Source organism: Myotis myotis, unplaced genomic scaffold (assembly GCF_014108235.1).
Source record: "Myotis myotis isolate mMyoMyo1 unplaced genomic scaffold, mMyoMyo1.p scaffold_m19_p_55, whole genome shotgun sequence".
Lineage (NCBI taxonomy): Eukaryota > Metazoa > Chordata > Mammalia > Chiroptera > Vespertilionidae > Myotis > Myotis myotis.
This window is the reverse complement of record NW_023416363.1, coordinates 175-22,820: the sequence shown is the minus strand read 5'-3', so window position 1 is coordinate 22,820 and position 22,646 is coordinate 175. Positions and strand designations below refer to the sequence as shown.

Genomic DNA, 22,646 nt, shown 5'->3' with positions numbered 1-22,646 from the left:
TTCCGGTCAAGGGCATGTACCTTGGTTGCAGGCACATCTCTATCCCTCTCCCTTCCTCTCTGTAAAAAAATCAGTTACACATATTTAAAAAATAATAATAAGTAAAGGTGTGGCCTATACTCTGCCTTAATAAGTCATTTTGGCCCTAACCGGTTTGGCTCAGTGGAGAGAGCATCAGCCTGCGGACTGAAGGGTCCCAGGTTTGATTTTGGTTAAGGGCATGTACCCGGGTTGAGGGCACATCCTCTCTCATAGATGATTCTCTCTAGTCCTCTCCCTTCCTCTTTGTAAAAAGTCAGTACATTTTTTTTTTTTTTAAATAAGTCAGTTTGTTAAAGCACCTCTTCTTTATGCCAAGGGTCCCTGGTCAAGGATGCAACAACTGTAGGATTCAGGGCAGGTTGGCAGGTCTGTGGGCAGTGTTGTGCAACTGCTGACTTCCATACTGGATATTGTTTTAGATTCTCTGAAGCTCAGCATGCTCTCTGAGGCCTATTATTTTAATTATCCCCAAGGACTGTACATATGAGTGGGTGGAGCGAAGAACCCTACCTCAGGATGCGGGGCCAGTGGTGGTTGTGAACAAAAGAGGGACATTGTGTGAAGCAGGGTTCTCTCATTGTCATTAAGACAGAAAATGCATCAACTCTCACTGGTAGCTGGAATGTGTACACCATTTCTGTCAACTCAAATGGAGTCATAAACATTACTAAATGTTATAAATGTCTGTACCTTCAGTCTGGGCCAGGACTTGATAGAATTTAGGCCACCCTCATATGTGAGGACAAGGAGTTGACTGTGCCTCAGGTGTCCACAAAGAACTTTGCTGCTGCTTGTGTCCTCTGTGACAGTGTCTGATCCATAGAACCTTTTTGTATCCATTTAGTATTTCCTACACAATATTATGAGACATATTCAATTCCGTTAGGAACCTGACATATTTCTCAGACAGAGAGCAACTCCTGAAATTCTCTCTGGGTATGGGCCTCAGTCCTCAGTGCGGACTCTTGCCAGCTGTGTTACCTCTTACACTTTAAGGCACTCCGAATGCTTTTCTCCAGGGAGAATTCTCCAATGAGTTTATATTTGTACTAAAGCATTTCCCACAATCACTACATTCATACCACTTTTCTCCAGTGGGAAGTCTTTTGTGTCGCATGAGGGCAGAGTTGTGCTTAAGGACTTTCCACAATCAGTACACTCAAATAGCTTCTCTCTGATATGAACTACCCGAGGCCAAATGGGGATAAATTTGCCGTTAAAGCATTTACCACAAACACTGCACTCATGGCCTTTCTCGTGTGAAGTCTGTGGTGTTTAATGCGAGCAGTGCTTTCACTGAAGGACTTGCCATAGGGATTTTTTCCAATGTGAATCCTGCAAGTGTTGAATGAGGGTAGACCTGTGACTGAAAGACGTCCCACAATCACTACAAGTGTATGCCTTTTCTACAGGATGAAATCTGGCCAGGCTAGAGCTTTGGCTGAAGAACTTGCCACAATCACTACACCAGTGATGGCGAACCTTTTGAGCTCGGCGTGTCAGCATTTTGAAAAACCCTAACTTAACTCTGGTGCTGTGTCACATATAGAAATTTTTTGATATTTGCAACCATAGTAAAACAAAGACATATTTTTGATATTTATTGTATATATTTAAATGCCATTTAACAAAGAAAAATCAACCAAAAAAATGAGTTCGCATGTCAAGGGCATGTACCTTGGTTGCAGGCACATCTCTATCCCGATAAGGAGTTGACTGTGCCTCAGGTGTCCATCCTCAGTTCGCCATCACTGCACTACACTCATGAAAGCATTTCCCCAGTGTAAGCTGTCCTATGTCGAATGAGGTGAACTATTTGTCTAAAAACTTTCCCACATTTGTTACCCTTATGATTCACTTCTCCAGAGCAGACACCCTGATGATGAACAACTTCCTGGCTGTGGCTGGCAGCTTTTTCACCTTCTCCCCAATGGTGATGGCTTTTTCCACTGAGAACTTCCTGTGAAATCTCACTGCCCCTGTGTGGCCCCTCGGTCTTAAGAGGGGCCTGGTGCTGGAGAAGCTCCGAGATGGCTGGGAAATCTTCAACCGCCCTAGTGGTTAAAAATGTGATGTTTCTTATCTGCCTTTTAAAGAAAACATAGGTAACAAAATACACAAATGTATAATTTCAATCGTGAAAGTGCCGTACACCTTTAACTTTAGTCCGTGCAGATTTAAATTCCCACCATTATCTTCGGGCGTGGCTCCTTACCTCCACCTGCTTTCCCTTCTGGCAGACCCCCCTGTAGACCCTTCCCTGCTGAGGAATTCTCACTCAGGCTCTGCCCTCAGGCCCATCACTCTCCCTCATTTCAGGATCCATCTGAGAGTAAAGCCTATCTGATTCCCTGCTCTCCCAATCTGAGCACGAAGCTCAGTTCAGCCTTCAGGGCCTCTCCCCGGAATTCCAGCCTGTGATTCCAGTTAGTTGTCCATGTGCCGCCTCCACCTTTGGGACATCTCGGAATCACCATGTCCAAAACCCACCTCCTGCATCTTTTTCATAGCTATCGGAATGGAGAAAGTTTAATTAGAATTATTAACTAAGCCTCTTAAACTTCTAAAAATCAATGGAAAAAATATCCTCACGTGAGGATTAAAAAATAAATAATATTTGACAAAGGATGCAAAAGCATACAATGGAGTCAAAACAGTCTCTTCAATAAATACTATTGGGAAGATTGGACAGATACATGCAAAAAAAAAAAAAGAAAAAGAAACTAGACCACCAACTAACATCATACACAAGAATAAACTCAAAAAAAATAACAGACTTAAATGTAAGTCGTGAAACCATAAAGATCCTAAAAGAAACCATACGCGGCAAAATCTGAGCCATTTCTTGTAGCAATATGTTTACGGATACATCTTCCAGGGCAAAGGAAATGAAGGGAAAAACAAACAAATGGGACTACATCAAAATAAAAAGCTTGTGTACAGCAAAAGAAGCCACAGACAAAATGAAAAAGGAGCCCACAGTATGGGAGAACATATTTGGCAATGACACAGCTGATAAAGGGTTAATTTCCAAAATATAGAAGGAACTCATGCAACTTAACAAAAGGAAGACAAACCATCCAATTTGAAAACGGGCAAAGGACTTTAAATAGACACTTCTCCAAAGTGGACAGATGGCCAAGAGACATATGAAAAAATGCGCAAAGTCACTGATCATCAGAGAGATACAAATTAAAATGACAATGAGGTATCACCTCACACCTGTCAGAATGGCTACCATCAACAAATGAACAAATGACAAGTGCTGGCGAGGATGTGGAGAAAAAGAAACCCTAACTCACTGCTGGTGGGAATGCAGACTGGTGCAACCATTATGGAAAACAGTGTGGTGTTTCCTCAAAAAAGTATATACGGAACTGCCATTTGACCCAGTGATCCCACTTCTAGGAATATATCCTAAGAACCCCAAAACACCAATCAGAAAGAATGAATGTATGCACCCCTATGTTCATAGCAGCACAATTTACATTAGCTAAGATCTGGAAACAGCCCAAGTGCCCATCAGTAGATGAGTGGATAAAAAAGCTGTGGTACATTCATACCACGGAATACTATACAGCTGTGAAAAAAGAAGAATCTCTTACCCTTTGAGGCAGCTTGGAAGGGCCTGCAAAGTGAAATAAATCATTCAGAGAAAGAAAAATATCAGATGTTCTCACTCATATGTGGAATCTAAGTAACAAAATAAATTGATGTACGGCATGGATCAGAGACACAGAAGCATGGAACAGAGTGCGAAATCTCAGAGGGAAGGTGGGTGGGTAGGCGGTAATCAACCAAAGACCTTGTATGCATATATGCATAACTTATGGAAACAGACAATAGGGTGCTGAAGACCAGGGAGAGGGAGGGGGAGGATGGGGCTGGAGGGGATCAATGGGGGGGGGGGAGGGGACATATGGAATACTTTCAACAATAAAGAATTATTGGGGGGAAGAAAAGGAGAGACTGATTATCCACCTGGTTAACAAAAGACTGGCACCATGGTGTCAGGAGCCAATCTCAAACAAAAAATAAATGAATAAAATAAGTGGAAATACATATGCATATTTAAATTCTTTCACAATTAGAGTAGTGAACATTTAAATACCTAACAATAATCACCACAATAAAGACTGGCACCTGGCGACACCATACGTCATTATATCAGTACCACTGACTATATTTCCCTATGCTGTATTTCACATGCTTATACATGCCCAGCACTGTTTTCGTAACTGCCAATTTGTAGCTTAATCTCGTCCTCTTTTTCACCCAATCCCATCTGGCAATATAAAAATGTTTTCTGGCCCTAACTGGTTTGGGGCCAGTGGATAGAGCGTCGGCCTGTGGACTGAGGGGGTCCCAGGTTCGGTTCCAGTCAAGGGCATGTACCTTGGTTGCGGGCACATCCCCAGTGGGGGGATGTGCAGGAGACAGCTGATCGATGTTTCTCTCTCATCGATGTTTCTAGCTCTCTATCCCTCTCCCTTCCTCTCTGTAAAGAAGTCAATAAAATATCTTTTTTTAAAAAAAAACGTTTTCTGCAACTAGGAGTTTGCTTCTGTTTGTTTTGTTCTTTAGATTCCACATAAGTGAACTCATACAGCTTTTGTCTTTCTGATTTTGACTTATCTTTGGGTAAGATTTCATTCTTTCTATAGCTGAGTAATATTATATCACATCCACATCACCTTTATTTATTTGTCTATCAGTTACCAACGGACACTTAAATTCCTTTCATATCTTGTTGGTTTTAATTTTTCCATTACCATTTACCCCCCCCCCCATACCCTGTATCACATCCACTGCCCCCCACTTTTAATCTTTGAGGAACCTCCACATCGTGTTTCCACAGTATGCACCAGTGCACATGAGTTCCATTTTCCCCACTTCACATCCTCATCAATACTTGTTCCATGTTTGTTGATCAATTGAGGATAGTCACTCTGACAGGTTCTCATTGTAGTTTTAAGTTCCTCTGTTGATTCTATTCATATGTCTACTGGCCATCTGTAGGTCCTCTTAGGAGAAATGTCTTTTCAGGTTTTCATAATGTTAAGTTGTATGAGTTCCTTCTATGTTTTGGTTAACCCCTCATCAAATGTATATCATGGACGCTCTGGCCAGGTTGCTTGTTGATTTCTTTCATAGTATTTAACAAACTCACCGTCCCCCCATATTTGCTGTGCATTAGCTATGCTCAACATCACAATATATTAGGAAAATGCAAACCAGAGCAAAAGCAGGTCCAGTGTGACTCAGCAGATTGGGCATTGTCCCAGGCACCAAGAGGCCACCAGTTGGATTCCTGGTCATGGTACATGCCTGGGTTGTGTGCTTCATCGCCAGTAGGGGCTTTGCATGAATCAGCAGAACTATGCTTCTCTCTCATCAATGTTTCTCTCTCTCTCCCTTTTTCTCTCTGAAAATAAAATCAACAAAAACATATTAAAAAAAAAAAAAAAAAAAAAGAGCCTGCAACACATTTACTAAAAGGGTCAAAATCGCCCTAACCTGTTTGGCTCAGTGGATAGAGCGTCAGCCTGCGGACTCAAAGGTCCCAGGTTCGATTCCAGTCAAGGGCATGTACCTTGGTTGCAGGCACATCCCCAGTGGGAGCTGATCGATGTTTCTCTCTCATCGATGTTTCTAATTCTCTATCCCTCTCACTTCCTCTCTGTAAAAAATCAATAAAATATATTTTTTTTAAAAATAAAAGGGTCAAAATCTTAAAAGACTAGCCCTATGCATTATTAGTAAGTACACCAGAGAACTGGAACCCACATACACTGCTGGTGGAGTACAAGAGGAATAATACATACCCAGGTTGCGAGTTGGATCCCTGACTGGGGCACATGTGGGAGGCAACCAATTGATGTTTCACTCTCACATTGACGTTTCTCTCTCCCTTCCGCTCTAAAATCAATTAAAATAAATGAGTCCTGGCCGGTTTGGCTCAGTGGATAGAGCATCGGCCTGCGGACTAAAGTGTCCCGGGTTCAATTCTGGCTCAAGGGCACATGCCTGGGTTATGGGTTCAATCCCCAGTGGGGGGTGTGCAGGAGGCAGCCCATCAATGATTCTCTCATCATTGATGTTTCTATCCCTCTCTCCTTGTCCCTTCCTCCCTAAAATCAATGTATATGTATGTATGTATGTGTGTGTGTGTGTGTATATATATATATATATATATATATATATATATAATTTTTTAATATATTTTATTGATTTTTTACAGATAGGAAGGGAGAGGGATAGATTGTTAGAAACATCGATGAGAGAGAAACATCAATCAGCTACCTCCTGCACACTCCCTACTGGGGATGTGCCCACAACCAAGGTACATGCCCTTGACCGGAATCGAACCTGGGGCCCTTCAGTCCGCAGGCTGATGCTCTATCCACTGAGCCAAACTGCTTAGGGCAAGAAATATATTTTTTTAAAAAAATAGGTGAGCAATGAAGGAACAGTCATTATAGATGGCAGCTTGGTGTTTCTTAAGTTGTACATTCACTTACACTCTGACTCAGGTAATGCACTTCAAGGTATTAACACAAGTAAGGGAACATATCAATATGAACTAAGTCCAGTTTCTTCAAATGCCAAAATTGTAAACAATTGAAACATCTACAAGTAGCTGAATAGTGGTACATCACTATAGCATGCTTCTGAATAATATAAAAACAATCAACTATTCAGATAAGCAACCCTGATGAATCTCAAAATAAATGCGTCATGCCCTGACCGGTTTGGCTCAGTGGATAGAGCGTCGGCCTGCGGACTCTGGGGTCCCAGGTTCGATTCCGGTCAAGGGCATGTGCCTCGGTTGCGGGCGCATCCCCAGTGGGGAGTGTGCGGGAGGCGGCTGATGGATGTTTCTCTCTCATCGTGTTTCTGGCTCTCTGTCCCTCTCTCTTCCTCTCTGTAAAAAATCAATAAAATATATTTAAAAATAAATAAATAAGTAAATAAATAAATGTGTCATATGAGGGCACCCAAGGAAAAGACTAAACACTTTATGATTTCAATCATATGAAATGCTAGAAAATGCAAACCAATCTATTATAACGAAAAGCAACTCTATGGCTGCCGGGAGGCCACAGTGATTAAAAGATACAAGGTAAATATGAGGGTGATGGAAAGGTTTATTATTATATTTGACTCGAGGCCCAGTGCACAGATTTGTGCACCGGTGGGGTCCCTCAGCCTGGCCTGCACACTCTCACAATCCGGAACCCCTCAGGAGTTGTTGTACTGGTGGTTTCAGGCCAATCCCTACAGGGTGCTGGCAGCGCCGCAGCTGCACTTGCCAGCCATGAGCCCGGATTCTGGCACCCAATGGTCAGCTGAGTGGCGTGGCGCTACTGCTGTGGGAGCACACTGACCACCAGGGGGCAGCTCCTGTCTGAGCGTCTGCTGCCTGGTGGTCATTGGGCGTCATAGCTACCAGCCGGTCATCTGGTCGCTTAGGCTTTTATATATATATAGATGGTTTCATGGGTTTATATGAATGTCAAAACTTAAATATGTTCAGATTATTGCATGTCATTTATACCTTATTAAAACTTTAAATATAGGTTCAAGCCCGACCTGGTTTGATTCAGTGGATAGAGCTTCAGTCTGTGCAAACAGAAGGGTCCCAGGTTTGATTTGGTCAAGGTCACAAAATTGGGTTCGGGTTGCGGGCTTGATCCCCAGTAGGGGGCATACAGGAGGCAGCCAATCAATGATTCTATCTCATCATTGATATTTCTAACTTTCCTCTCCCTTCCTTTCTGATATCAGTAAAAATGTATCCTATATAATAACGGCTAATATGCAAATCACTCAACGGCAGAACAACCGGTCACTATGATGTGCATTGACCACCAGAGGGCAGGCACTCAAGGCAGAAGCTGCCCCCTGATGGTCAGTGTGCTCTCACAGGGGAGCACCACTCAGCCAGAAGCCGGGCTCATGGCTGGCGAGCGCAGTGGCGGTGGCAGCTGGACATTCCCCGAGGGGTCCTGGACTGTGAGAGGTTGCACTCCAGGCTGAGGGATGTCCCCCTGCCCCCAACAGTGCACCAATGTTGTGCAGCACGCCTCTACTTTTAAAATAAATAACAATAGGTTCAAATTAAGTCTGGATTTTTAAAAAATCAGGTTTGGCAACTGTACTAACTGTATGTGTCCCTCACCTAATGAGAGGGACACATGCCTCTGTGGCAGCAAAAACGTGAGCAATGCCCTGACCAGTGTGGCTCAGTGGGTTGGAGAACTGTCCCACACACCAGAAAACTGGGGGTTAGACTCCCAGTCAGGGCACATACCCAGGTTGCGGGGTTCAGTCTGCAGTTTGGGCACACGTGGGAGGCAACCAATCAACGTGTCATTCTCACATCAATGGCTCTCTCTCCCTCTTTCTCAAATCAATAATAATAATAAAAACAGTGAACAGTGAAGGCTGTTTCCATTTGCATCACAGGAACACTGACTGGACCACAAAGGCCACATGTCTCATCCTTCACAGCCATTGGGACTAAACATTGCGGACCTTTCTGAAGATGTGCCTTCTGGAAAATAAAATGAAATAAACCAATAAATAAAAAGAGCATGCTAATCACTTGTGGCAGTCTCCTCCACTCTCTGAATCCAGTGTTTCTGCAACAATGATCCTTCTACTGGCCCCTGTCATCTTAAAACCAGTGATGGTACCTACAGAAGTCAGGACTTCAGGGCCCACAGCTCCACTGCAGGACCTGCAGGGACAGACGGTCCCACACCAGTGCTGAGCATGACACAAGAGGCCCTGTGAACGAGAACAAGTTCATGTGGCTCTCAGAAGCACGAAGGCTGTCACAAGGACCCCCTTCTCAGGTTGAACTCAGAACCCCCAAGTCATGGCTTCCAAGCTACAATCTAGGACCACAAAGTTCTGCTGTCTTTCCTAAAGGCTATAAGCAGCAACGCAAACTGGGCCAAACTGAAGACGTATATTCTGCCATCACACTATACCTTGAGGCACACAAGGTTTGGGATCCCAATCAATGCTGTTCACACCTTCTTGCTAGCAAACCCAGTTAATTTCAAAGCACCCAAAACAGTGACTAGAACCCCAAGATGAACAGTGGCTTGAACAATAAGACCTTTATTTTCATACAAACAAGAGCAATGATAGGCGCAGTTCCCGGGTTGGTGAGTTGGAGGCTGGAAAATGCCTTCACAGGAGTCATGTGAGATCAACAATCCCTGAAAAATGTAGTCCAGCTTTTAAAATGCCCAACTGAGTCCTCTAGGTCAAAACTGGGAAAGGTCCATGACCTAACTCAATAGAGAGGAAAAAATAAGGGGAAGAGAAAGTGCTCACCAAACTCATGAATTGCCCCCCAACTGAGGGCTTACATCCCTGAATGTTCTAGAATAGATAAATGTTGCACACTGTAGACTTCCACCAGGAGGTAGACTTGAAATAGGTTCTGCTCCAGAATTGCCAGTGACATAAGTCTGGCTATGACCCTGGGCAAGTTAAAAAGTGCAATGCAGCCCTAACTGGTACGGGTCAGGGGATAGAGCGTCGGCCTGCAGACTGAAGGGTCCCAGGTTCAATTCCAGTCAAAGACATGTACCTTGGTTGCTGGCACATCCCCAGTAGGGGGTGCACAGGAGGCAGCTGGTCGATGTTTCTCTCTCATCTGATGTTTCTAACTCTCTATCCCTCTCCCTTCCTCTCTGTAAAATATCAATAAAATATATATTTAAAAAAAAGTGCAATGCGCCCTAGCTGGTTTGGCTTTGTGGATAGAGCATCGGCCTGTAGACTGAGAGGTCCTGGGTTCGATTCCGGTCAAGAGCACATGCCCAGGTTGACGGCTTGATTCCCCTTAGGGGCGTGTAGGAGGCAGCAGATCTATGATACTCTCTCATCACTGATGTTGTATCTCTCCCTTTCCCCTCCTTTCTGAAATCAATAAAAATACATTTAAAAAAAAAAGTGCAATGCAGTTGCTGCATACATGCAATTTATATAGATGTTCAGATGTATGAGGCTCAACACAGGAAAATGGCAGCTTCATGTTGGGTCTACTCCAGTGTTGGTGCACTGAACAAATAGTATATACCTGCCCAATAAAGGCAGTTCCCCATTTTAAATCTGTGGTATCCAATAAGGTATGTTCTGCACCTGAAAGGCCTTCTCACATTCACTGCACTTATAAGGTCTGCCCCTACTGTGAATTCTCTGGATGTAACGAGGCTAGACTTTGGTAATGATTTCCTACATTTACCACAATCATAAGGCCTTCATCCAATGTGACGCGGTGTTTTAGGACCAGGAGTTAAGGGTAAATAATTCCCACATTCTGCCCTAGCCGGTTTGACTCAGTGGATAGACCATCAGCCTGCAGACTTAAGGCTCTCGGGTTCGATTCTGTTCAAGGGTACATGCCCGGGTTGCAGCCTCAATCCCCAGTAGGGAGCATGCACGAGGCAGCCAATCAATGATTCTCTGTCATCATTGAGGTTTCTCTCTCTCTCTCTCTCTCTCTCTCTCCCTCTCCCTTCCTCTCTGTAATCAAAAATATATTTAAGCAAAAGTAACAGTTTCCAACATTCTAATACTCACAAGTCCGTTATCCAGTGTGAACTCTTCGGTGTTTAATGAGGCTTGAGCTATGGCTAAAAGACTTCCCACATTGGCTACACTCATAAGGCCTTTCTCCTGTGTGAATTCTCCTGTGTTTGATGAGACTAGAATTTTGAGTAAAGGACTTTCCACATTCACTACACTCATAAGGCCTTGAACCAGAGTGAACTCTCTGGTGTTTTAAGAGACTGGAGCTGTAAGTAAAGAATTTCCCACATTCACTGCACTCATAAGGCCTTTCTCCAGTGTGAACTCTCCGATGCTGAAGAAGCGCAGAGCTTTGGCTGAAAGATTTCTCGCATTCGCTGCACTTATATGGCCTTTCCCCACTATGGACTCTGCGGTGTTCAATGAGGCTGGACTTTTGAGTAAAGGATTTTCCACATTCACTGCAGGCATAGGGCCGGGACCCAGAGTGAACTCTCTGGTGTTTTATGAGACTGGAGTGGTAGGTAAAGAACTTTCCACATTCACTGCACTCATAAGGCCTCTCCCCTGTGTGAACACTCCGGTGTTGAAGGAGTGCAGAGCTTTCACTAAAGGACTTCCCACATTCACTACACTCATAAGGCCTTTCTCCAGTGTGGATTCTTCGATGTTTAATGAGGTTGGACTTGTTGCTAAATAATTTTCCACATAACTCACACTTGTGAGGCCGAGCTCCAGTGTGAACTCTCCGGTGTTGAATGAGGCTAGAGCTTTGCCTAAAGGACTTCCCACATTCCCCACACTCATAAGGCTTTTCCCCAGTGTGAACTCTCCAATGGTCATTCAGACTATAGCTTTTGCTGTAAGATTTTCCACATTCACTGCACTTGTAGCCTCTTTCGTTAGAGAGGACCCTCTGGTGCTGATCAAGCTTGCGCTTGCAATTAAAATCTTTAGTGTATTCTGGGTCAGACAGAGTCCTTCCCTTATGAGAGGCTGTTCCGCACTCAGTTCCCCGGTTTGACTTCTCCTTGGTGTGTGCGGCCTGATGCTGGAGGAATCTTGAGCTGGCCAGGAAGTCCCTCACAACCGCCTCACAAGAATCGGGTTGCCCTGACACACAGAATCTGCAGTCCTTTCCAAAAGAGGCTCTATCCACGCGGCCTCCGAAGCACATCTCTCCCGTGTGCTGCTTCTGATGCTCAAGTTCCGCGCTAACATCCAACTGTTTCTCACAGGCCCCCGTCTTGTACAGTGTCTGCCCATGGTGCCCAGTGAAGTGCACAATGTCTCTCATGTCCACACCACACAGCTCACAAGGATGGGCCTCCGGGGGAGACACACCTGCCTTGGGAGTCCTGACCTGGGACCCTCCTTGTAAAGAACTGCTGAGCTCAGACGGGGCCTCCTCATTCTGGGCTCCATGCCAACAACCTGAAAACGAAAAGTGCTGGTTAAGTGCATGTTGACTCTGGTGGGAAGGGGCAGTCCACACACATGTGTCCGACAAACCCAGGAACAAGTCCTTGGCATTGTGTGCAGGACCAGGGAATTGGTTCAGGTTGAGGATGGGCTGCTCCGCAGTACTGGGCTATGAAGAGCACAGACGGGGAGAGGCCTCACGTGGTGAAGGACACAACCATGCAGTGTACATAGAGAGTAGACACAGGTCCACAGTTCACTTCAACAACGACTTCCCAAGAGAACTTTGCTACTGGTTAAACAGGAAAGTTGTGCAGACGGGTGTGTTAAGGTGCAAGAAAATACAACTGTAACAGGGCAGCTAGTATTCAGGGACTTTTAGAAATATGCACACACCTCAGGACACAATGCATAGGGGTCCAATGAGTCAGAGATGGGGTAGAAAGGAAACCAGGCGAGACACACAGTGCAGAGATGTGAGGCTGGAGGTGAGAGTAGAAGTGACAAGTGATAGAGCTGAGAAATCGGCAAAGAGTCCAGAAAGAAGAAGGACAGACAGAAGTGAAGTGTGGCCCCAGGCATGGGATCAAAACACTAGTTCAGCCCTAACCGGTTTGGCTCAGTGGATAGAGATTTGGCCTGCAAGCTGAAAGGTCCCAGGTTCGATTCTGGTCAAGGGCATGTACCTTGGTTGTGGGCACCTCCCCAGTGAGGGGTGAGCAGGAGGCAGTTGATCGATATTTCTCTCTCATTGATGTTTCTGACTATCTCTCTCCTTTCCTCTCTGTAAAAAAATTAATAATATAGCCGAAACCGGATTGGCTCAGTGGATAGAGCGTCGGCCTGCAGACTGAAAGGTCCCAGGTTCGATTCTGGTCAGGGGCATTTACCTGGGTTGCGGGCATATCCCCAGTAGGAGATGTGCAGGAGGCAGCTGATCGATGTTTCTCTCTCATCGATGTGTCTAACTCTCTATCTCTCTCCCTTCCTGTCCGTAAAAAATCAATAAAATATATATATATTTTTTAAAAAAGTCAATAATACATATATATAAAAAAACAAAAACACTAGTTCAACACCGTAGGCGTCTGGTATGAGTTGAACACAGCACTGACATCACACCCTCCTCCAGGTGCCATTCCTAACATTTTGCTGAGCCTAGATTCATATACATCCTGTGAACCACCTCTTTCTAACCCAACCCAACTCCCTCAGTGAGCACAGGCATGGCAACATATACAGGTACTGAGGGAAGGACAGCACCCTGAGTACCCAGCACTAGCCCAGAACAACTCAGCACATCACAGCCAACGGAAAAGAAAAGAAAACCAAGTACTACACAGAGAACTTCAAAGGAGGGTCTTGCAAGAACAGCCACAGTCCATGTGAGGAGGAACCATGTCAGTCATGGGGATCCCTGGCCCAGGCAGGCCTGAGGCAATGTCAGCTGGAAGGAGGCAGCAGAACCTATGTACACACGGGCCTGGGAGCTGAACAATCTCATGCGGTCAGGGAGAAGCAAGTCAGGTGTATCCAGTGGGTTCACTGGAAGACTCCTGCCCTGATTGCTTCCCTGCAAGTCTGGGGTTCTTGAAGGAAGGACAGGTCCATGCACAAACCTCAAACCAACTAAGCACAGCACCCATCCAGGGACCTGGGGAAGAAAGCTGTGCCTTGATCCTGGTGTGAGGACAGACCGGCTCCGGGGGGAAAGGGAAGGGCAGACACTACTGCCCAGGGCACGGGGGGAGTTTGAAAGCCTTACCCAGGGAGGCCATCAGTGCCATGTTCTCCAGCATCACACTGTGGTACAGGCGTCTCTGAGCCTCATCAAGGAGCTCCCACTCCTCCGAGGAGAAGTACACGGCCACGTCTTCAAAGGTCACCCAGCCCTGTATGAGAAGAAACAAATCATCTTTTCTGTCAAAGAACAGTTGAGAAGGCTGCCATGTTGGACTGTGTGGCTTGGCAGCTGCCATGTTGGCTGCATGACTTACAGCTTCCCTGGGGGCCCCCATCTCGAAACAGCAGAGCCCAAAACCCTCCCTTTGTATTAGCCAATCGTGAAAGACTGTGCGCCTGAGCTTCAATCAAGAGTAAGGGACAGGTCACGGGTGTCAGAGGTTATAAATCTGAGCGACCACCTGCTGGGTGTACACCTGCATCCAGACCACGTGTCCCCACCCTTCTTCGTGGAAGTAAAGATGTCTGCCTGCTGCCTGGCTCCCGGGTGTGATTTGTGTTCTACCTGGACCCCTGACTTGGGTATCGCCTTATTTCTAACACCTGGTGGCAGGATGGGGGCAGCTGAAACCAGAAAAAGCTCCTGTACTGAGAACCCACAATCCCCCCCCTCCCCTTGCACCCCGTGCCTGTCCTCCTCCCAATCGCCCAACTCAAAGGACCATCCACGTCCTGGTGCCATTGTGGCCTCAAGGGCTCAGGGAGGACAATGTCCCGCTTGTGTTCTTTGTCCCCAGGAAGAGAGACAGAAGCTTCCCAAACACTCAGCTCAGCTCTGCCCGAGGCCGGCGACCAGCTCCCGGCACAGCCTCCCCCGCGGGTGTTTATGGGCTGAAGGCAATGCCAGCGCCTGCATGCGGCCCTGGCCTGGCGTGTCCGGGGACCTGCTCTCCGAGTCCGAAAGAAGGCGCTCCAGAGACGGTGAGGGTGGGGGTCGGGGATAGTGAGGGTCGGGTCACGCCCCCCCCCCCCTTCCCTGTGGTCGTACCAGCACTTCCGCAGCCGCGGGACCGGGGAGGGGGCTGGCCCCGGAGACACACGGCCTCCCTGGACACGGCTGGCCCCGAGGGCCGGGACGCGCGCCGCCTGAACCCCCGCAGTCGGGGCAGCTGGCCTTCCGGGCGCCCCTCCCCTCTCCTCCCCGTCACACCGGGGGTCACCCCCGAGCGCCTCGCGGTCCTGGCGGCGCGGGGCCGGGGCTGCAGGAGGACGGGCGCCCGCCCCCGGGCTGCGGGGCTGGGTCGGGAGCGGGGAGGCCGGGGAACGCGCTCACCTCAGCCGGGTGCCTGGCCGCGGCCGCCGCCATCGGGCTCAGCCGGCGGAGCGGGCGGGGGCGGCGGGCGAGGGGGCGGTTCCCTCCCGCCTTGAAGCGGGTCCCTCGCGGGGTCGCCGAGCCTCACACCAGCGTTTGTGCGGCGCGGAGAACGACTCCCGCCCCTTTAGGACCCGGCACCTGGGTCCTGACTGAGCCGGGCTCCGGAAAGCCAGAGCAGCTAACGCGGCCGCCGAGGTAGTAGCCGGAAGTACCGCCCCCCCATATGCGTCAACCGCGGGAGCCCCTCTCTCCTACCTTCTTATTGGATAGCGATGCTGCCGCTCCACTCTACGCATTCTGGGAAATGTAGTCCCTTCCCACAGCGCGGGAAAGGCAGAGGGAAAAGGGCTTATTGTGCAAAGGCACTCAAGTTCAGCTGGGAGATGGGTGGGAAGTGGAATAGGTGCGCTTGGCCTCCTCTTTATTTTTATTTTAAATATATTTTTATTGATTTCAGAGTGGAAGGGAGAGGGAGCGAGAGAGAGAAACATCAATGACGAGAATCATTGATCAGCTGCCTCCTGCAGGCCCCGCACTGGGTATCCAGCCGCAGTGCCCGCAGGTGCCCTATTGAAATCAAACCGGGATGTGCAGGTTCGTAGTTTGATGCTCAACCACTGAACCACACGGGCCAAGCTTTCCTAAACTTTTTTAAAAAATATTTTTTATTGATTTTTTACAGAGAGGAAGGGAGAGGGGCAGAGTCAGAAACATCGATGAGAGAGAAAAATTGATCAGCTGCCTCCTGCACGCCCTCCACTGGGGATGTGCCTGCAACTGATGTACATGCCCTTGACTGGAATTGAACAGGGACCCTTCAGTCCACAGGCTGACGCTCTATCCACTGAGTTACACAGGTCAAGGCCCCTTTTATTTGTTTTTTCTCCTCCTCCTCCTCCTCCTCCCCTCCCCCTCTTTCTTCTTCAAGGGCCCCTTCCTGGTCCTGCTTCCATGAGCGGCTGTGAGGAGGTGGAAATGGGAGGGCAACCAGGCAGCAACGGAGGGGGCGGGGGGGGGGGGTTAACTTCACAACATTCCATTTATACACAGAATGAACCAGACAAGCACAGAGTCCCTACTGTGGTTAGAAGTTGGCAGCTTGTGAAAGGGGCGCTTGGGGGGCGGGGCGGGACAGGACAGGTTGCAAGTAGGTGTGTCAATAAAAACAATACAGCCCCTTTCCGAAACTGGGGTGCCTGGGGTGGGGGACTTGGTCTGTTTCCACCCAAGAGGAATCAGAAGATCAGACGCGTGTTGGGGGTCCAGAACCATCAGGCATGGAGGGAGGAGGAAGGCCCAGGGGTGGGGGCCTGTTTGGCAGCTGGGTGAAGGGATTGCCCCTGCCCTGCTGGGATCCCCCCAGCCCTCAGTCTGTTAGGAGGGGGGCAGCCTGCAACCCCAACAGGCAGGTGTGGGGCTGCCAGATGCTCCAGGCAGGGCGGGAGGGGGTCACAAAGACTCTACCTCCAGGGAGAGGCCAGCTCTGCCCCCGCTTCCCTGCCAGAGGGCAGGTCCTCAACTTCCAGGGAGCAGTTTGCTTGTCATTCATGCTCGATCCCCATAAGCTTCTTCCTGGCAGCCTTAGGGCTGGCATGGGTCATCTTGCTCATAAGGGGTGCGGACTTGGAGCCCGGAAGATAAACCCCAGGTCCCCGTGCTCTCCTCGGTCTCATAGGCTGCCTCACACAGGGCGCAGCTGACGAAGGTGGCGGAGGGGTTGTCTCCTGTCTGGCCCAAAGCACCCACCAGGACCTCCTCGCCCTCCTCCAGGATGACGGTTGTTGGAGACCAGGTGTCAGCTGACACGGTCCTTGCATCCGAAGGGGCTAGCAAGGCTGGGACCCTTACCCTCACAGTTGTCCCAGACTTGTTTGGATGGCGGTTATCAGTAGAATGAGAGCAACCTTTGTAGAATGAGAACAGCCTTTCATGGCTTACCAGGAAGTCTGTAACTATTTACAGAGATTTGCTGTACCGAGAATTTGTCCTTCCGCTCTGTCTCTCCCTTAGAGATTAAGAGGAACAAAGAATACATTCCTCTTGACAGACCTCCTATTCAGTGTCTTGTGTATAAATAGCATTGTGTGGTTAATAAACTTGCTGCAGATCCTCAATTGAGCTGTAGTCCTCCCGATCCCGCTCTCCTGTCTTTCTTTCTTTTCTCAATTCCCACCTCCCTACCTCAGCCCGGCTCAACCTGTCAGGCTGGCCCTGACAGATGGTCTTCTCGACTTCGCCTCCGCGGGTGTGGAGGCCTGACGCGCCTTCATGTCCCTCAACACTGTAATGACTCCATCACGGATGGCCACACCAGAGGCCACGCTTCCGGAAGCCGAAAAAGACACCAAGAGCCTGGAAAGATGAGAGATGAGAGCCGCTGCGGCTGCTGCCAGGACGACTCTCTCCTCACCTTGTAAGGGTCCCGACCTGACCTGCAACCAGGGCAGCACCGAGAAGCAGCAGCTCGTCCCAGGCTGAGCCCCTGAACCTGCGCTCAAGGCCCCCTTTTCTCTGATTGTCCAGAGAGCTATCCGCAGCCCCGCTTTGGCTCCCTCATTTCCCAGTGCTCCTAGAGCCCTGGGAGCCCCGCTCTGCTGCTGCTTGCTCTATCCTGATCCCTTCCTTTTATCACTATCCCCAGCTTCAATAAACGTTCCCTCAAAATCTCCTGAATTCACGTTGTGAAATCTTTTCAGCATGAAGTCAAGAATCAAACACTACAGGCCAACCTGAGGCCGACCCGCTCCAGGCTGCTTCCTGTCCCCAAACACAGTTATGCCTGGGGAACCCTCTATAAACACCGGCCAAGGCGTGGTTTTCCTTATAAAAATGGAAAGAAAGCAAGAGGGCCCACACTCACATTGCTGTTGTTGAGTCAATTCAATCTTAACACTATTCTTTTCCTTTAAATGTTTTTATTGACTTTTAGAGAGATGGGGAGAGTGAGAAACATCCATGATGAGAGAACCATTGATCATCTGCCTCCTTTACGCCCCCTACTGGGATCTAGTCCCCAACCTGGGCAGGTGCCCTGACCAGGAATTGCCCTCAGGACCCTTCAGTCAGCAGGCTGACACTCTATCCACTGAGCCAAACCAGCCAGGACAAGGGAGCTATCTTCAATGAGAAACTGTTGTTGCCGGAAGGAGAGTACGTGAGCCCGTTTTACATGTTTGTAGGAGCCTGGCCCGCATGGCTCAGTGGTTGAGCGTCCACCTATGAACCGGGAGGTCTCGGTTGGATTCCCGGTCAGGGCACAGGCCTGGGTTTAAGGCTCATCTCCAGTGGGAGGCATATAGGAGGTAGCCAATCAATGAATGATTCTCTCATCATTGATGTTTCTCCCCCTCCCCTTCTCTCTTGCTGTCTACCTCTCCCTCTCTGAAGTTTGTAGGAGACTCCCTTATGACCTAACCTGACCAGAATGTCCCTGAGATGATGCTCACCTTCGCATCCCCCTTAGTGAGAAGGTCCAATGCCCCCGCAGACAAGGAGTGTGCGTGGAGATGGTCCCTCACTCCTGCCCAGGGGGTGTAGGTCTGGTGTGAGAGCTGGAGCCAGAGGGCAAGGATGCCACCAGACACTCCTCACAGGCTGAGTTTATCCAATCACAGGCTTGAATCTCATCTCGGACCGAGGGCCTATAAAAGGCAGGAGCCTTGGGAAGCATATCAGTGGCACCAGCACTGTCAGCCAAGCCCCACAGCAGCTCAGCGTTGGGCCGGGATCACCCAGCGTGAACGTCTGTGTCCATGAGGAGGTGAGTTTCAGGAAGGGAAGGCAACGTTTCTGTGTGTGTGTGTGTGCACGTGCGCACAGGCATGTGCATGTGGGCAGGGCTGTGAGGACAGAGTTCCAAGGGGCACAGAGAGGGGGTCTCTCAGGCACTGGAAGGTCTGGGCTGGCTGTGGCTCTAGCTGGGCAGGAGCTGGCTGGACTGCAGGAGACCCTACCTGGGCAAATCTGTGTGTGTGGCTGTTGTCCTGTTCGTTGTATGTTTCTAGGCACTCATTTTCATGGCACCTTGGGAAAGTGTTGGTCCCTAGCATTCGGGTTGAGGATTGGGGTGAGGGTAGAAGCTGACACATAAAGAGTGACTGTCAGCCCTGACGGGTTTGGCTCAGTGGATAGTGTGTCAGGACACAGCTGTGTGCTAGGAATGGAGAGGAACCCTAGGAGCTACGGTCAGTCCTGATTCAGCAAGAACTCTTCAGAGTTCAAACAAAATGAAGAAAGTGACTGTGACTTTGCAGCTCAGAGATACTGCGTGCATAAGTACATGGAACTACATTCTGCCAACAACCCAAATGAGCAGGAATGTGATCTCCCCAGAGGCTCTGGAAAGGAACACAACCCACCATCATTCAAGAACGACTGGAGTCCCAGGGACTGGGAGAGCTGGGCGGGTCGGGGCAGGGCTGCCTACAGAGGCTTTGGTTGCGAGGTAAAGGAAGGCAGAGCTTTGATTTCTGGCTTAAGGGGTCGGGTGACAAATAAGATGGATGCACAGGCACAGAGCCGGGAAAGAGCTCTGGTCTGGCTGGCTTACCCTATCCCTCACCACTCCCAACTCGGGGTTTTGTGGCCTCCAGGTAACAGGTTCTGCTGCCTTGGACCCCTGCAATCCCCAACAGCCTGTTTTGGGGTCCCCACTGCCTGGGGATCCCTCCTCATCCAGTGTCCTCTGGCAGCAGTGTGGATCCTCTGGCCCTGCCATGTGCTCCAGATGCACCTCCCCTCGTGGCTCTCCTGGCACCTCCTGTGTCCTGGCAGCCAGCTCTCTCCACAGCCCAACATCCTCTCACTGTCCTTCCACATCTTCCCCGTGTCCCCAAGGCTGCACATTGCACCATTCCTGCACAGACGCTCACAGCGCCTCTGGCCCCAGCGACCCACCTAGCACCTCCTGTTGCCTGGTCTCCAGCTCAAAGTGGTGTGCAGACCCTCTGCCCTAGTCCCTGACACCTCAAGGTTTAGCTCTGCTCTGCCTCGCAGCCCTCCCGCAAAGTCACTTCTTGCCCCAACATCGAACCCGGGTGTGGAGTGAGAGAACGTGGTCCAAAAGGAGCGGGACATGTGAATGTTATCTAGGGGGTGTTTTGTGGGCAGTCCTGGGGTGTGTACTACCAATGTGAAGAAGAGGGCTACTTCGCATTTAAGGGTTGTAGTTTTTCCAGCAAAGGCTCACCTAGTTCATTCAGGGTAAGTTCTAGAGGAAGTATTTTACTGGATACCATATAATATATAAAAAACCAATGACCAGTTACTATTATGCCCACTGTGGCCAGCGAACCGCCTGATCAGGGGGTGGGGCTGGGGCTGGCCCATCAACCTCCTGTGGCCCCTCCCCCACTGGCCCACCCCTGTTGGGACTATCCCATTCTGATCAAAGGTGGGCCAGCTGGCCAAACGCACCCCCTCCAGCCTTCCCCCTGGCCAGCTCCGCCCCTGTTCCATCCACTTCACCATGGTAGGCCTGCAACCCCTCCCCTCAGATGGCCCCGCCCTTAATTGCTACCCCACCCCAATCAGGGGCAGGGCCAGCTGGCCAACCACCCATGGCCCCTACCCCAGGCTGCTGGCTCCCAATCAGCACCCCCCCTCCACCCCATTCAGGGGCAGGACCGGCTGGCCCACTGCACAGCTCCTCCCCATGGTCGACCCTGCCTCCCACAGGCCTCTAAACCCCAATCAGGGATGGGGCCCTCCAGCCAATCATCTGTGTCCCCTTTCCCGAGCCGGCCCAGCCCCGATGGGGCCCCAATTGGGGCTCGGTCAGCCAGAACCCACCCATGCACGAATTCGTGCACTGGGCCTCTAGTTAAAAAATATTCTTATTGATTTTGGAGAGGGAGATAGAAACCTCAATGATGAGAGAAAATTATTTATCAGCTGCCTTCTACACACCCCCTACTGGAGTTCAAGCCTACAACCTGGGCATGTGCCCTCCTGACCAGGAATAAACTGTGACCTTCTGGTTCATAGGTCAACTCTTACCTACTGAGCCACACCAGCTAGGCATTTTACTGGGAACTTTGAATGATCCCCTAGGAAAAAGTAGAGGCCACCCTTGGGCAAATGCCAAGGCCTTTCCATCAGCAAAAAAGACTGCTCTCAGACTGTGAATTTCATGTTCTGGTGATCAGTTTTGTTTTTTTCTCTCTGGCAGAGATCCTAAAAACTATTTCCTCTAGATAGTGGGGCTTGCTTATACTTCAACTTGCAGAGCTGATTCAACTTGTTCTGTACCCACACTGAAAATAATTAAAAGCAAGCATCCAGCACAGCTGGAATGGTCAGTGGTTGAGCACTGACCTTTGAACCAGGAGACTGAAATTTGCATTCCTGGTCAGGGCACATGCCTTCGTTGCGGGCTCCATTCCCAGTAGGGGGCATGCAGGAGGCAGCTGATCAACGATTCTCAACATTGATGTTTCTCTCCTTCTCCCTTCCTCTCTGAAAGAAATCCAACAGAAAACATATTTGAAAAATAAAATAAATCAATAAAGAAAAATAGAGCATGCTAACCACTTGTGGCAGTCTCCTCCATTCTCTCTGAATCCAGTGTTTCTGCAACAGTGATCGTTCTACTGGCCCCTGTCATCTTAAAACCAGTGATGTTACCTACAGAAGTCAGGACCTCAGGGCCCACAGCTCCACTGCAGGACCTGCAGGGACAGATGGTCCCTCACCAGTGCTGAGCATAAGACAGGAGGCCCTGTGAACGAGAACAAGTTCATGTTGCTCTCAGAAGCATGAAGGTTGTCACAAGGACCCCCTTCCCAGGTTGAACTCAGAACCCCCAAATCATGGCTTCGAAGCTATAATATAGGGCCACAAAGCTCCGTCTTTCCTAAAGGTTGCGAGCAGCAATGCAAACTGGGCCAAAACTGAAGACGTATATTCTGCCATCACACTATGCCCTCTGAGGCACACAAAGTTTAGGATCCCAACCAATGCTGTTCACCTCTTCATACTAGCAAACAGGTCAACTTCAAAGGAACCAAAAAGTGACTAGAACCTCAATATTAACAGTAGCTTGAGCAATAAGACCTGGAGGTGCCTGGAGTTGAACATAAAATTATTTTCCACATGCAATATTCACAAGGCCTTTATGCAATGTGAAATCTTTATTTTTTTTTTAAATTGATTCCAGAGAGGAACAGAGAGAAACATCAATGATGAGAATTACTTATTGGCTGCCTCCTGCAACCTCCTAGTAGGGATCAAGCCTGCAACGCAGACATGTGCCCCTGACCAGAATTAACCTGGGACGCTTCAGTCCACTGGCCGAAGCTCTATCCACTGAGCCAAACCAGCTAGGGCAAATCTTTGATGTTTAATGAAGTTCGAACTATGCCTAAAAGATATCCCACATTCACCACACTCATAAGGCCTTTCTCTGGTGTGAACTCTGGTGTTTAAAGAGACTAGAGCTGTAAGTAAAGCATTTTCCACATTCACTGCACTCATAAGGCATTTCTCCAGTGTGAATTCTCTGATGCTGAAAAAGTGCAGAGCTTTGGCTAAAAGATTTCCCACATTGGCTACACTCATAAGGCCTTTCTCC

General features: G+C 48.9%; 1 protein-coding gene and 1 pseudogene across 2 annotated transcripts; both read right to left on the bottom strand.

Annotated features, from left to right (window-relative positions):
- Positions 1-1,652: 1,652 nt before the first annotated feature.
- On the bottom strand, positions 1,653-15,289 carry LOC118657455 (zinc finger protein 154-like). 2 transcript variants are annotated; one of them, XM_036311488.1, is made up of 3 exons: positions 13,784-14,289; positions 10,648-12,030; positions 1,653-2,552 (listed from the first exon to the last, which is right to left on the bottom strand). In XM_036311488.1, the coding sequence occupies exons 1-2, from the start codon at positions 14,034-14,036 to the stop codon at positions 10,655-10,657; spliced, it is 1,629 nt and encodes a 542-aa protein (XP_036167381.1). In that variant the 5' UTR covers positions 14,037-14,289; the 3' UTR covers positions 1,653-2,552; positions 10,648-10,654. The 2 variants fall into 2 exon arrangements, with proteins under 2 accessions (XP_036167381.1, XP_036167382.1); XM_036311489.1 differs by lacking the exon at positions 1,653-2,552 and adding an exon at positions 15,035-15,289 and having other exon boundaries at positions 9,899-12,030; positions 13,784-13,910.
- An 849-nt stretch (positions 15,290-16,138) lies between these two features.
- On the bottom strand, positions 16,139-17,028 carry LOC118657445 (annotated as a pseudogene).
- Between the last annotated feature and the right edge of the window lie 5,618 nt (positions 17,029-22,646).

Bases quoted from the DNA above. Each gene is read 5' to 3' on its own strand.
- LOC118657455 (XM_036311488.1), bottom strand. From the start codon at position 14,036: ATGGGGGCCCCCAGGGAAGCTGTAAGTCATGCAGCCAACATGGCAGCT. The intron at 12,031-13,783 runs GTAAGGCTTTCA...TTTCGTTTTCAG, and splicing joins GGCACTGATGGCCTCCCTGG to GTTGTTGGCATGGAGCCCAG.